Here is a 14,614-nt window from a genome sequence, read left to right as displayed (position 1 = left end):
CCCATAGACCCCCTATACCCCCCATAGCCCCCCCCATACCCCCCATAGACCCTCCATACCCCTCCATAGACCCCCTATAACCCCCATACCCCCCCCATAGACCCTCCATACCCCCCCATAGACCCCCTATACCCCCATACCCCCCATAGACCCTCCATACCCCCCCATAGACCCCCTATACCCCCCCATAGCCCCCCCCCATACCCCCCATAGACCCTCCATACCCCCCCATAGACCCCCTATACCCCCCCATAGCCCCCCCCCATACCCCCCCATAGACCCTCCATACCCCCCCATAGACCCCCTATACCCCCCATAGCCCCCCCCATACCCCCCATAGACCCTCCATACCCCCCATAGACCCTCCATACCCCCATAGACCCCCTATACCCCCCATAGACCCTCCGTAACTCCCCATAGACCCCCTATACCCCCCCATAGCCCCCCCCCATACCGTGTCCAACCAGCACAGGATCTTCTGCTCCCAGCCCTCGGGCCCGGGGGGGGCTCCCGGGGGGCACCCCAAGCCCCGCGTGGCCTCGGCCACGAAGGCGCCCATGAGGGAGTCGATGAGGGTGAGGTGGGCGTCCTGGGGGGCACCCAAAGGGGGGGTGGGGGGGTGGGGACACACCCATTGCCCCCATTTACCCCCCATTGCCCCTCATTACCCCTCATTACCCCCATTGCCCCCATTGCCCCCCATTTCCACCATTAACCCCCATTACCCTCAGTACCCCATTACCCCCATTACCCTATTACCACATTACCCCCATAACCCCATTACCCCCATTACCTCATTACCCCTATTACTCCCATTCCCCCCATTACCCCATTCCCATTCCCCCTTTACCCCATTACCCCCATTCCCCCATTACCCCTATTCCCCCCATTCCCCCATCCCCCCCTTCCCCCATTACCCCCATTCCCCCCATCCCCCATTCCCCCCAATCCCCCCCATTCCCCCCACCCCCCCATCTCCCCCATTCCCCCCCATCCCCTCCCATTGCCCCCATCCCCCAATCCCCCCATTCCCCCATCCCCCCCATTCCCCCCCTTTAACCCATTCCCCCCATCCCCCCCATTAACCCATCCCCCCCATTCCCCCATCCCCCGCATTCCCCCCCATCTTCCATTCCCCCATTCCCCCATCATCCCCCCATTCCCCCCAATCCCCCCATCCCCCCATCATCTCCCCATTCCCCCCATCCCCCATTTCCCCATTCCCCCAACTCCCCCATTCCCCCTTCCCCCATTCCCCCCAATCCCCCTTCCCCCATCCCCCCATTCCCCCATCATCTCCCCATCCCCCCATTCCCCCATCCCCCCCATCCCCCCATTCCCCCCATTTCCCCATTCCCTCCAATCCCCCCATTCCCCCTTCCCCCATCCCTCCATCCCCCCCATTCCCCATCCCCCCATCCCTCCATCCCCCCCATTCCCCATCCCCCCATCCCCCCATCCCCCCCATTCCCCCCCATCCCTCCATCTCCCCATCCCCCCATTCCCCCATTCCCCCCATTTCCCCATTCCCTCCAATCCCCCCATTCCCCCTTCCCCCATCCCTCCATCCCCCCCATTCCCCACCCCCCCACCCCCCCATCCCCCCCATTCCCCCCCATTCCCCCCCATCCCTCCATCTCCCATCCCCCCCCATCCCCCCCATCCCCCCCATTCCCCATCCCCCCATTCCCCGACCCCCCCATCCCCCCATCATCCCCCCATCCCCCCCATTCCCCCCATCCCCCTGTTACCCCCCATCCACCCCATTCCCCATCCCCCCATTCCCCCACCCCCCCATCCCCCCATTCCCCCACCCCCCCATTCCCCCCATTCCCATCCCCCCCATTCCCCCCATTTCCCCCATCCCCCATCCCCCCCCCAACTCACGATATCGAGTGGCGGCCTGAGGTCCGCCGCCTGCAGGGGGCGCTCTCTCAGCGTGGGCCCCTCCCCTCTGCTCCGCAGCAGCTCCAGCAGCGCGGCCGTGTCCGGGGGCGGCGGCGCCCGCAGGGCCCAGGCCCAGGCCCTGCAGTAGAGCCCCGGGGCCGACAGCGCCCGAGCCACGGCCGGCACCAGGCGGCCCCGCTGCAGCGGCTCCCGAAGGGCCTCGGGGACGTTCCCTGGAGGGGGGGGGAGCAACGGGGAAACGGGGCGGGGAGTTGGGGGGCATGGAGGGAACGGGGGGGCAGAGAGAGAGCATAGAGAGACCATTGGGGGGACATGGAGAGGCCGTGGGGGTACCATAGAGACATCATTGGGGTACCATAGAGACATCATTGGGGTACCATAGAGACACCATTGGGGTACCATAGAGACATCATTGGGGTACCATAGAGACATCATTGGGGGGACATAGAGAGGCCGTGGGGGTACCATAGAGACATCATTGGGGGGACATGGAGAGGCCGTGGGGGTACCATAGAGACATCATTGGGGTACCATAGAGACACCATTGGGGTGCCATAGAGACACCATTGGGGGGACATGGAGAGGCCGTGGGGGTACCATAGAGACATCATTGGGGGGACATGGAGAGGCCGTGGGGGTACCATAGAGACACCATTGGGGTACCATAGAGACATCATTGGGGTGCCATAGAGACACCATTGGGGTACCATAGAGACATCATTGGGGGGACATAGAGAGGCCGTGGGGGTACCATAGAGACATCATTGGGGTACCATAGAGACATCATTGGGGGGACATGGAGAGGCCGTGGGGGTACCATAGAGACATCATTGGGGTACCATAGAGACATCATTGGGGGGACATGGAGAGGCCGTGGGGGTACCATAGAGACATCATTGGGGTACCATAGAGACACCATTGGGGTACCATAGAGACACCATTGGGGGGACATGGAGAGGCCGTGGGGGTACCATAGAGACATCATTGGGGTACCATAGAGACACCATTGGGGTACCATAGAGACACCATTGGGGGGACATGGAGAGGCCGTGGGGGTACCATAGAGACATCATTGGGGTACCATAGAGACATCATTGGGGTGCCATAGAGACATCATTGGGGTACCATAGAGACATCATTGGGGTGCCATAGAGACATCATTGGGGGGACATAGAGACATCATTGGGGTACCATAGAGACATCATTGGGGTTCCATAGAGACATCATTGGGGTGCCATAGAGACACCATAGAGGTACCATAGAGACATCATTGGGGTGCCATAGAGACACCATAGAGGTACCATAGAGACATCATTGGGGTGCCATAGAGACATCATTGGGGTACCATAAAGACATCATTGGGGTGCCATAGAGACACCATAGAGGGACCATAGAGACATCATTGGGGTACCATAGAGACACCATAAAGGGACCATAGAGACATCATTGGGGTACCATAGAGACATCATTGGGGTACCATAAAGACATCATTGGGGTGCCATAGAGACACCATAGAGGGACCATAGAGACATCATTGGGGTACCATAGAGACATCATTGGGGTGCCATAGAGACACCATAGAGGGACCATAGAGACATCATTGGGGTACCATAGAGACACCATAAAGGGACCATAGAGACATCATTGGGGTACCATAGAGACATCATTGGGGTACCATAAAGACATCATTGGGGTGCCATAGAGACACCATAGAGGGACCATAGAGACATCATTGGGGTACCATAGAGACATCATTGGGGTGCCATAGAGACACCATAGAGGTACCATAGAGACATCATTGGGGTGCCATAGAGACATCATGGGGGTACCATAGAGACATCATTGGGGTGCCATAGAGAGACCATAGAGACATCATTGGGGTGCCATAGAGAGAACATAGAGGGACCATTGGGGTGCCATAGAGAGACCATGGGGGTACCATAGAGAGAACATAGAGACATCATTGGGGTACCATAGAGACATCATGGGGGTGCCATAGAGATATCATGGGGGGACCATAGAGATATCATTGGGGGGACCATAGAGAGACCGTGGGGGTACCATAGAGATATCATTGGGGTGCTATAGAGATATCATGGGGGGACCATAGAGAGACCATAGAGGGACCATTGGGGGGCCATAGAGAAATCATTGGGGTGCCATAGACACATCATTGGGGTGCCATAGAGAGACCATTGGGGGTACCATAGAGGGACCATTGGGGGGCCATTGGGGTGCCATAGAGAGACCATAAAGGTACCATAGAGACATCATTGGGGTGCCATAGAGACACCACAGAAACACCATAGAAACACCATAGAGACACCATAGAGACACCATAGAGAGACCACAGAGACATCACAGAAACACCATAGAGAGACCATAGAGATACCATAGAGACGCCATAGAGATACCATAGAGACGCCATAGAGACACCATAGAGACATCATAGAGATATCATAGAGACGCCATAGAGACGCCATAGAGACGCCATAGAGACACCATAGAAACACCATAGAGACACCATAGAGACATCATGGAGACACCATAGAGACATCATGGAGACACCATAGAGACATCATGGAGACACCATAGAGACATCATAGAGACACCATAGAGACATCATAGAGACATCATAGAGACATCATGGAGACACCATAGAGATACCATAGAGACACCATAGAGACATCATAGAGACATCATGGAGACACCATAGAGGCACCATAGAGACACCATAGAGACATCATAGAGACACCATAGAGACATCATAGAGACATCATAGAGACATCATGGAGACACCATAGAGATACCATAGAGACACCATAGAGACATCATAGAGACATCATGGAGACACCATAGAGACATCATAGAGACGCCATAGAGACACCATAGAGACATCATAGAGATATCATAGAGACGCCATAGAGACACCATAGAAACACCATAGAGACACCATAGAGACATCATGGAGACACCATAGAGACATCATAGAGACACCATAGAGACATCATGGAGACACCATAGAGACATCATAGAGACACCATAGAGACATCATGGAGACACCATAGAGATACCATAGAGACACCATAGAGACATCATAGAGACATCATGGAGACACCATAGAGACATCATGGAGACACCATAGAGACATCATGGAAACACCATAGAGACAACATGGAGAGACCACAGAGACACCATAGAGACACCATGGAGACACCATAGAGACACCATAGAGAGACCACAGAGACATCACAGAAACACCATAGAGACACCATAGAGGCACCATAGAGACACCATGGAGACACCATAGAGATACCATAGAGACACCATGGAGACACCATGGAGACATCATGGAGACACCATGGAGACATCATAGAGACACCATAGAGACACCATGGAGACACCATAGAGACATCATAGAGACATCATAGAGACATCATGGAGACACCATAGAGACATCATGGAGACATCATAGAGACACCATAGAGACACCATAGAGACACCATAGAGACATCATGGAAACACCATAGAGACATCATAGAGAGACCACAGAGACATCACAGAAACACCATAGAGACACCATAGAGGCACCATAGAGACACCATGGAGACACCATAGAGATACCATAGAGACACCATGGAGACACCATGGAGACACCATGGAGACATCATAGAGACACCATAGAGACACCATGGAGACACCATAGAGACATCATAGAGAGACCACAGAGACATCACAGAAACACCATAGAGACACCATAGAGGCACCATAGAGACACCATGGAGACACCATAGAGATACCATAGAGACACCATGGAGACACCATGGAGACATCATAGAGACACCATAGAGACACCATGGAGACACCATAGAGACACCATGGAGACACCATAGAGACATCATACAGGTACCATAGAGACACCATAGAGACATCATAGAGACATCATGGAGACACCATAGAGACACCATGGAAACACCATAGAGACACCATGGAGAGACCACAGAGACACCATAGAGACACCATGGAGACACCATAGAGATACCATGGAGACACCATAGAGACACCATAGAGACACCATAGAGAGACCACAGAGACATCACAGAAACACCATAGAGACACCATAGAGACACCATAGAGGCACCATAGAGACACCATGGAGACACCATAGAGATACCATAGAGACACCATGGAAACACCATAGAGACACCATGGAGAGACCACAGAGACACCATAGAGACACCATGGAGACACCATGGAGACACCATAGAGACACCATGGAGACACCACGGAGACACCATAGAGACACCATAGAGACACCATGGAGACACCATAGAGACATCACAGAAACACCATAGAGACATCATAGAGACACCATAGAGACACCATAGAGACACCATAGAGACACCATAGAGACATCATGGAGGTACCATAGAGGTACCATAGAGACACCATAGAGGTACCATAGAGACACCATAGAGGTACCATAGGGCTACCATGGGGATACCAGAGGGATACCGTGGGGATACCTGGGGACACAATAGAGATACCATGGGGATACCATGGAGGTACCACGGGGATACCATGGGGATACCACAAGGACACCAAGGGGATACCACAAGGATCCCATAGGGATACCAAGGGGACACCATGGAACAGCTCCCCCCGCGCCTCAGGCACGTTTCCCTATGGGATACCATGGGGACAGCACAGATCTCTTGTTGGCTTGGACCTATCCATGGACTCACCATGGACCTACCATTGCCTTGGATCCATCAATGGATCCATCCACGCCCCCCTCCATGGAGCCCCCATAGACCCACCATTGCCAAGGCCCCAAAGCCCCCAGCCCCACAGGATCCATCACAGACCTCGAATGGACCCATGGCCATGGCCTACAACCCCCATGGGGACAAACAACAGCCACAGACCCATCAGAGACCGACAGCCAAGACCATGGCCATGGGGACCCCACCAGGAGCCAAGGGAGGCAACCAGGGCCATGGAGACCCCAATGGCCAAGACCCCATCAATGGGGACCCCAATGGCCAAGGCCCCATCAATGGAGACCCCAAAGGCCAAGACAACACCAATGGGGACCCCAATGGCCAGGACCCTGTCAATGGAGACCCCAGTGACCAGGACCCCGTCAATGGGGACCTCAATGAACAAGACCCCATCAATGGGGACCCCAATGGCCAAGACCCCATCAATGGAGACCCCAATGGCCAAGACCCCATCAGTGGGGACTCCAATAGCCAGGACCCTGTCAATGGACACCCCAGTGACCAGGACCCCATCAATGGGGACCCCAATGGCCAAGACCCTGTCAATGGAGACCCCAATGGCCAAGACAACACCAATGGGGACCCCAATGGTCAGGACCCCGTCAGTGGAGACCCCAATGGCCAAGACAACATCAATGGAGACCCCAATGGCCAAGACCCCATCAATGGGGACCCCAATGGCCAAGACCCCATCAATGGAGACCCCAATGGCCAAGACAACACCAATGGGGACCCCAATGGTCAGGACCCCGTCAATGGAGACCCCAATGGCCAAGACAACACCAATGGGGACCCCAATGACCAAGACAACATCAATGGAGACCCCAATGGCCAAGACCCCCTCAATGGGGACCCCAATGGCCGGGACCACTCCAATGGAGACCCCACCATGAATCAATGACCATGGATCCAACCATGGACCCAGGGCCACAGAGACCCCCATGGCCATGACGCACCCACAGCACCCATCCTGCACCCACACCCAACCAGTGGCACCCACCCATTGCACACCCTGAACCCACAGCACCCACTCAGCACCCACACCCAATCCATGGCACCCGTCCTGCATGCACCCAACCCAGCAGCTATCTGCACCTACAGCACTCATCCTGCACCCACAGCACCTAGCTGCACCCACAGCACCCATCCTGCACCCACAGCACCTATCTGCACCCACAGCACCTATCTGTACCCACAGCACCCATCCTGCACCCACAGAACCCATCTGCACCCACAGAACCCATCCTGCACCCCAGCACCCATCCACACTCACAGCACCTATCTGCACCCACAGCACTGATCCTGCACCCACAGCACCCATCCTGCACTCACAGCACCTATCTGCACCCACAGCACTCATCCACACCCACAGCACTCATCCACACCCACAGCACGCATCCTGCACCCACAGCACCCATCCTGCACCCACAGCACCCATCTGCACCCACAGCACCCATTCTGCACCCACAGCACCCATCCTGCACCCACAGCACCCTACTGATGGCATCCTCAGAACCCATCCTGCACCCACAGCACCCATTCTGCACCCATAGCACCCCTCCTACAACCACAGCAGCCTACTGATGGTATCCCCAGCACCCATCCTGCACCCACAGCACCCATCCTGCACCCACAGCACCCATTCTGCACCCACAGCACCCCTCTTACAACCACAGCACCCATCTGTACCCACAGCACCTATCTGCACCCACAGCACCCATTCTGCACCCCCAGCACCCATCTGCACCCCAGCACCCATCCTGCACCCACAGCACCCATCCTGCACCCACAGCACCCATCCTGCACCCATAGCACCCCTCCTGCACCCACAGCACCCATCTGTACCCACAGCACCTATCTGCACCCACAGCACCCATCCTGCACCCAAAGCACCCATCCTGCACCCATAGCACCCCTCCTGCACCCACAGCACCCTACTGATGGTATCCCCAGAACCCATCCTGCACCCACAGCACCCATCTTGCACCCGCAGCACCCTACTGATGGTATCCCCAGCACCCATCCTGCACCCACAGCACCCATCCTGCACCCGCAGCACCCATCCTGCACCCATAGGACCCATCCGCACTCACAGCACCTATCTGCACCCACAGCACTCATCCACACCCACAGCACCCATCCTGCACCCACAGCACCCATCTGCACCCACAGCACCCATCCGCACTCACAGCACCTATCTGCACCCACAGCACCTATCTGCACCCACAGCACCCATCCTGCACCCACAGCATCCATTCTGCACCCATAGCACCCCTCTTACAACCACAGCACCCATCTGTACCCACAGCACCTATCTGCACCCACAGCACCCATCCTGCACCCACAGCACCCATCCTGCACCCATAGCACCCCTCCTGCACCCACAGCACCCATTCTGCACCCACAGCACCCTACTGATGGTATCCTCAGAACCCATAGCACCCATCTTGCACCCACAGCACCCATCTTGCACCCACAGCACCCATCTTGCACCCACAGCACCCTACTGATGGTATCCGCAGCACCCATCCTGCACCCACACCCAACCAGTGGCACCCACCCATTGCACACCCTGAACCCATAGCACCCACTCAGCACCCACACCCAACCCACAGCACCCATCCTGCAACCACAGTACTCATACTACAACCAAAGCACCCTACTGATGGTATCCCCAGCACCCATCCTGCACACACAGCACCCATCTGCACCCACAGCACCCTACTGATGGTATCCCCAGCACCCATCCTGCACCCACAGCACCCATCCTGCACCCACAGCACCCATCTGCACCCACAGCACCCTACTGATGGTATCCCCAGCACCCATCCTGCACACACAGCACCCATCTGCACCCGCAGCACCCTACTGATGGTATCCCCAGCACCCATCCTGCACACACAGCACCCATCCTGCACCCACAGCACCATACTGATGGTATCCCCAGCACCCATCTTGCACCCACAGCACCCATCTGCTCCCACAGCACCCCTCCTACACCCACAGCTCTCTCCTGATGGTATCCCCAGCACCCATCCTGCCCCTCACGAAGGGGGGGTTGTCAGCCCCCAGCACCCATCTGCATCCACCCTGCACCCATCAGCACCCATCCTGCGCCCAATGAGGGGATGGAAATCAGCAGCTGGCACCCATCTCCCAATGAGGAGGGGCAATAAGCCCCCAGCACCACCCTGCACCCTATAAAGGGGTGCCTCAGCCACCAGCACCCATTCTGCACCCCCAGCACCCATCTTGCACCCTATAAAGGGAAGCCTCAGCCACCAGCACCCATTCTGCACCCCTAGCACCCAACCCATGGCACCCCCAGCACCCATCTTGCACCCTATAAAGGGAAGCCTCAGCCACCAGCACCCATTCTGCACCCCTAGCACCCAACCCATGGCACCCCCAGCACCCATCCTGCACCCACAGCACCCAACTCATGGCACCCACAGCACCCCCAGCACCCTACTGATGGTATCCCCAGCACCCATCCTGCTCCCCATAAAGGGGCACCTCAGTCACCAGCACCCACCCTGCACCCCTAGCACCCATCCTGCACCCACAGCACCCTACTGATGGTATCCCCCGCACCCATCCTGCACCCCCAGCACCCATCCTGCACCCCCAGCACCCAACCCATGGCAACCCCAGCACCCACAGCACCCTACTGATGGTATCCCCAGCACCCATCCTGCACCCCATAAAGGGGCACCTCAGCCACCAGCACCCACCCTGCACCCCCAGCACCCAACCCATGGCACCCCCAGCACCCATCCTGCACCCCATAAAGGGGCACCTCAGTCACCAGCACCCATCCTGCGCCCCCAGCACCCATCCTGCACCCCATAAAGGGGCTCCTCAGCCACCAGCACCCAACCCATGGCACCCCCAGCACCCATCCTGCACCCCCAGCACCCAAACCATGGCACCCCCAGCACCCATCTTGCACCCCATAAAGGGGCACCTCAGTCACCAGCACCCATCCTGCGCCCCCAGCACCCTTCCTGCACCCCATAAAGGGGCACCTCAGTCACCAGCACCCAACCCATGGCACCCCCAGCACCCATCTGCACCCCCAGCACCCATCCTGCACCCCATAAAGGGGCACCTCAGTCACCAGCACCCATCCTGCGCCCCCAGCACCCATCCTGCACCCCATAAAGGGGCACCTCAGTCACCAGCACCCAACCCATGGCACCCCCAGCACCCACAGCACCCTACTGATGGTAACCCCAGCACCCATCCTGCGCCCCCAGCACCCATCCTGCACCCCATAAAGGGGCTCCTCAGCCACCAGCACCCATTCTGCACCCCCAGCACCCAACCCATGGCACCCCCAGCACCCATCCTGCACCCCCAGCACCCATCCTGCACCCCATAAAGGGGCACCTCAGTCACCAGCACCCAACCCATGGCACCCCCAGCACCCATCTGCACCCCCAGCACCCATCCTGCACCCCATAAAGGGGCACCTCAGCCACCAGCACCCATCCTACACCCCACAAGTGGGTGTCACCCCCAACCCCCCCCATGACCCCATGGGTGCTGCTGCAACGCGCCCCTCCCCCCTGGCCAAAGGGCACTGAGGGAGGGGGAGGACTTTGACCGGGGGGGGCGGAGCTAAAGCGGGAGGGGTGGGGGGGGGGGATGGGGACATTGGGGGGGGGGGTTGGGGGGTTCCCCCCCCCCAACACCGCAAGAGGCGGTGCCGGGGGGGGGGGAAATCCCACCCGGTGACGTCACGCGGCGGTGTCACTCCCATGACGTCACACCCCCCCCCCCAGACTGCAACAAAAGAGCGGGGGGGGGGGGGAAGGGGGGGAACCCCCAATTGGCCACCCCTCGTCTCCGTTAACGGATACCCCATAACCGGTACCCGACCCCCCCCCCCAACAGACCGGACACCCCATAAGCGGCACCGGGCACCCCAAAACCGGTAACGATCACCTGCAACCCCTCCACAACCCCTGTTCAACGGAACCCCTCGGGCCCCCATCACTGGTTCCGGGGGTGGAAGATGCATCCCTGGTACCAGCATCCCCTCGGTAGCAGCATCCCCAGTACCAGCATCCCCCGTACCAGCATCCCCCTGTACCAGCATCCCCGGTACCATCATCCCCCCTGTACCATCATCCCCTCGGTACCTGCATCCCCCAGTACCAGCATCCCCGTTACCATCATCCCCCCGGTACCAGCATCCCCTCGGTAGCTGCATCCCCCTCTACAAGCATACCGGGTACCAGCATCCCCTCGGTACCAGCATCCCCGGTACCATCATACCCTCGGTACCTGCATCCCCCTCGGTACCAGCATCCCCCGTACCAGCATCCCCTCGGTACCAGCATCCCCGGTACCAGCATCCCCGGTACCAGCATCCCCGGTACCAGCATCCCCTCGGTAGCTGCATCCCCCTCTACCAGCATCCTGGGTACTAGCATCCCCTCGGTACCAGCATCCCCCCGGTACCAGCATCCCCAGTACCAGCATCCCCCTCTACCAGCATCCCTTCGGTACCAGCATCCCCCCGATACCATCATCCCCTCGGTACCATCATCCCCTCGGTACCATCATCCCCCCGATACCATCATCCCCTCGGTACCATCATCCCCTCGGTACCATCATCCCCTCGGTACCTGCATCCCCCTCTACCAGCATCCCGGGTACCAGCATCCCCCCGGTACCTGCATCTCCCCGGTACCATCATCCCCCCGGCACCTGCATCCCCCCCGGTACCATCATCCCCTCGGTACCAGCATCACCCAGTAAAAGCATCCCCTCGGTACCTGCATCCCCCCCGGTACCATCATCCCCTCGGTAGCAGCATCCCCGGTGCCATCCTCCCCCGGTACCTGCATCCCCCTCGGTACCATCATCCCCCTGTACCATCATCCCCCCGGTACCAGCATCTCCGGTACCATCACCACCGGTACCATCATCCCCCCGGTACCTGCATCCCCCTCCCCGGTACCATCATCCCCCCCCACCCCCCCCACCCCGACCCCCTCCGGTGCCCGCTCCCGGCCCTACCCGCTCCCCCGTAGCTGGCGGCCATGGCCCATGCGATGCTGGCCGCGGTGCGGGCCCGGGCCCCGTCGTACCGGTCGAGCGGGCGGATCTCGGGCCCCAGCAGCTCCCGGCGCATGGCGGCGGCCGCGGCCGGAGGAGCCGCCACCATCGCGGCCGGGGAAGAGGAGAGGGGGACGGGGACCCGGTTCGGTTCGGTTCGGTTCGGCTGCGTTCGGGTTGGGTTCGGAAGAGTTCGGGTCCCTTCGGGTGGAGCTCGGTGGGGTTCGGGTGGGGTTCGGGGAAGGGAGGGAGGGAGGGGGGGGGGCTCGGAGGGAGATCGGGAAGGGAGGGGGGGGGATCGGGAGGGATCGGAAGGGATCGGAGGGGTTCGGGGGGGGGGTCGGGGGGGTTCGGGGGGGTTCGGAAGGGATCGGAGGGGTTCGGAAGGGTTCGGGGGGGTTCGGAGGGGTTCGGAAAGGTTCGGGGGGGGTTCGGGGGGGTTCGGAGGGGTTCGGAGGGCGGGCGCGGCCCCCGGTGGGAGCGAGCGGAGAGCGCCAGGTGCGGGGAGGGGAGACGGGGAAGGGGGCGGGGCCCGGGCACGTGACCGCAGGTGAGCCCCGCCCCCTGCTGCTGGCGGTGGGGCGGGGCTGGGGGGAAAGGGGGACACGGGGAGCAATGGGGGGTAATGGGGGGCAATGGGGGGTAATGGGAGCTATGGGGGTAATGGGGGGCAATGGGGGTAATGGGGGGTAATGGGGGGTAATGGGGTAATGGGGGTAATGGGGAACAATGGGGGTAATGGGGGGCAAGGGGGTAATGGGGAGCAATGGGGGCAATGGGGGTAATGGGGGTAATGGGGAGCAATGGGGGGTAATGGGGAGCTATGGGGGGTAAAGGGGGGTAATGGGGGGTAAAGGGGGGTAATGGGGAACAAGGGGGTAATGATGGTAATGGGGGTAATGGGGGGTAATGGGGAGCTATGGGGGGTAAAGGGGGTAATGGGGGGTAAAGGGGGGTAATGGGGAACAAGGGGGTAATGGGGGTAATGGGGGGTAATGGGGAACAATGGGGTAATAGGGGTAATGGAGAACAATGGGGGTAATAGGGGGCAAGGGGGTAATGGGGAGCAATGGGGGTAATGGGGGCAATGGGGAGCAATGGGGGTAATGGGGGCAAAGGGGGTAATAGGAAGCAATCGGGTAATGGGGAACAATGGGGTAATGGGGCAATGAAGGTAATGTGGGGCAATGGGGGTAATGGGGTAAAGGGGGTAATGGGGCAATGGGGGTAATGTGGGGCAATGGGGGTAATGGGGTAAAGGGGGTAATGGGGTAACGGGGAGCAATGGGGGTAATGGGGGCAATGGGGTAATGGGGGGCAATGGGGGTAATAGGAAGCAATGGGGTAATGGGGAACAATGGGGTAATGGGGCAATGAAGGTAATGTGGGGCAATGGGGGTAATGGGGTAAAGGGGGTAATGGGGCAATGAGGGGTAATGGGGAGCAATGGGGGTAATGGGGGGCAATGGGGGTAATGGGGGCAATGAGGGTAATGGGGAGCAATGGGGGTAATGGGGGGCAATGGGGGTAATGGGGGGCAATGAGGGTAATGGGGGCAATGAGGGTAATGGGGGGCAATGGGGCTAATGGGAACACTTGGGGCAACTGAGGGGTCTGGGGGGAACTGGGAGTAATGGGGCTAATGGGGAGCAGACCCCTTATGGAGGCCCTGGGGTTACTGGGAGCACTGGGAAGCACTGGGTGCCCGTGTCCGTGTCCCCTGTGCCCCCCCCCCCCCCCCGGGTCCGTGTCCCCCCCGCAGCCCCTCCCCGTGTCCTAATTTCCACCAGTGGCCATGGCAACGGGACAAGGGACACGGGGGGGCACGGGGGGAGATGGAGGGGACAGGAGGG

At 59.2% G+C, this 14,614-nt stretch overlaps 1 protein-coding gene across 1 annotated transcript; it reads right to left on the bottom strand.

Moving 5' to 3' along the window:
- Positions 1–454: 454 nt before the first annotated feature.
- LOC133263507 (calmodulin-regulated spectrin-associated protein 3-like) lies at positions 455–12,870 on the bottom strand (the record flags this gene model as incomplete). Its single annotated transcript, XM_061443292.1, has 3 exons — positions 12,723–12,870; positions 1,888–2,120; positions 455–589 (listed from the first exon to the last, which is right to left on the bottom strand). Coding segments are annotated over exons 1-3 (516 nt in total), but the record flags the coding sequence as incomplete, so codon positions are not given.
- Between the last annotated feature and the right edge of the window lie 1,744 nt (positions 12,871–14,614).

Source organism: Pezoporus flaviventris, unplaced genomic scaffold (assembly GCF_033815535.1).
Source record: "Pezoporus flaviventris isolate CSIRO_AGI_PZ_B2104156 unplaced genomic scaffold, CSIRO_AGI_Pfla_v1 ptg000327l, whole genome shotgun sequence".
Taxonomy (NCBI): domain Eukaryota; kingdom Metazoa; phylum Chordata; class Aves; order Psittaciformes; family Psittacidae; genus Pezoporus; species Pezoporus flaviventris.
Note: the sequence above shows the minus strand (reverse complement) of the source record. Positions and strands in the feature narration are given on the sequence as shown.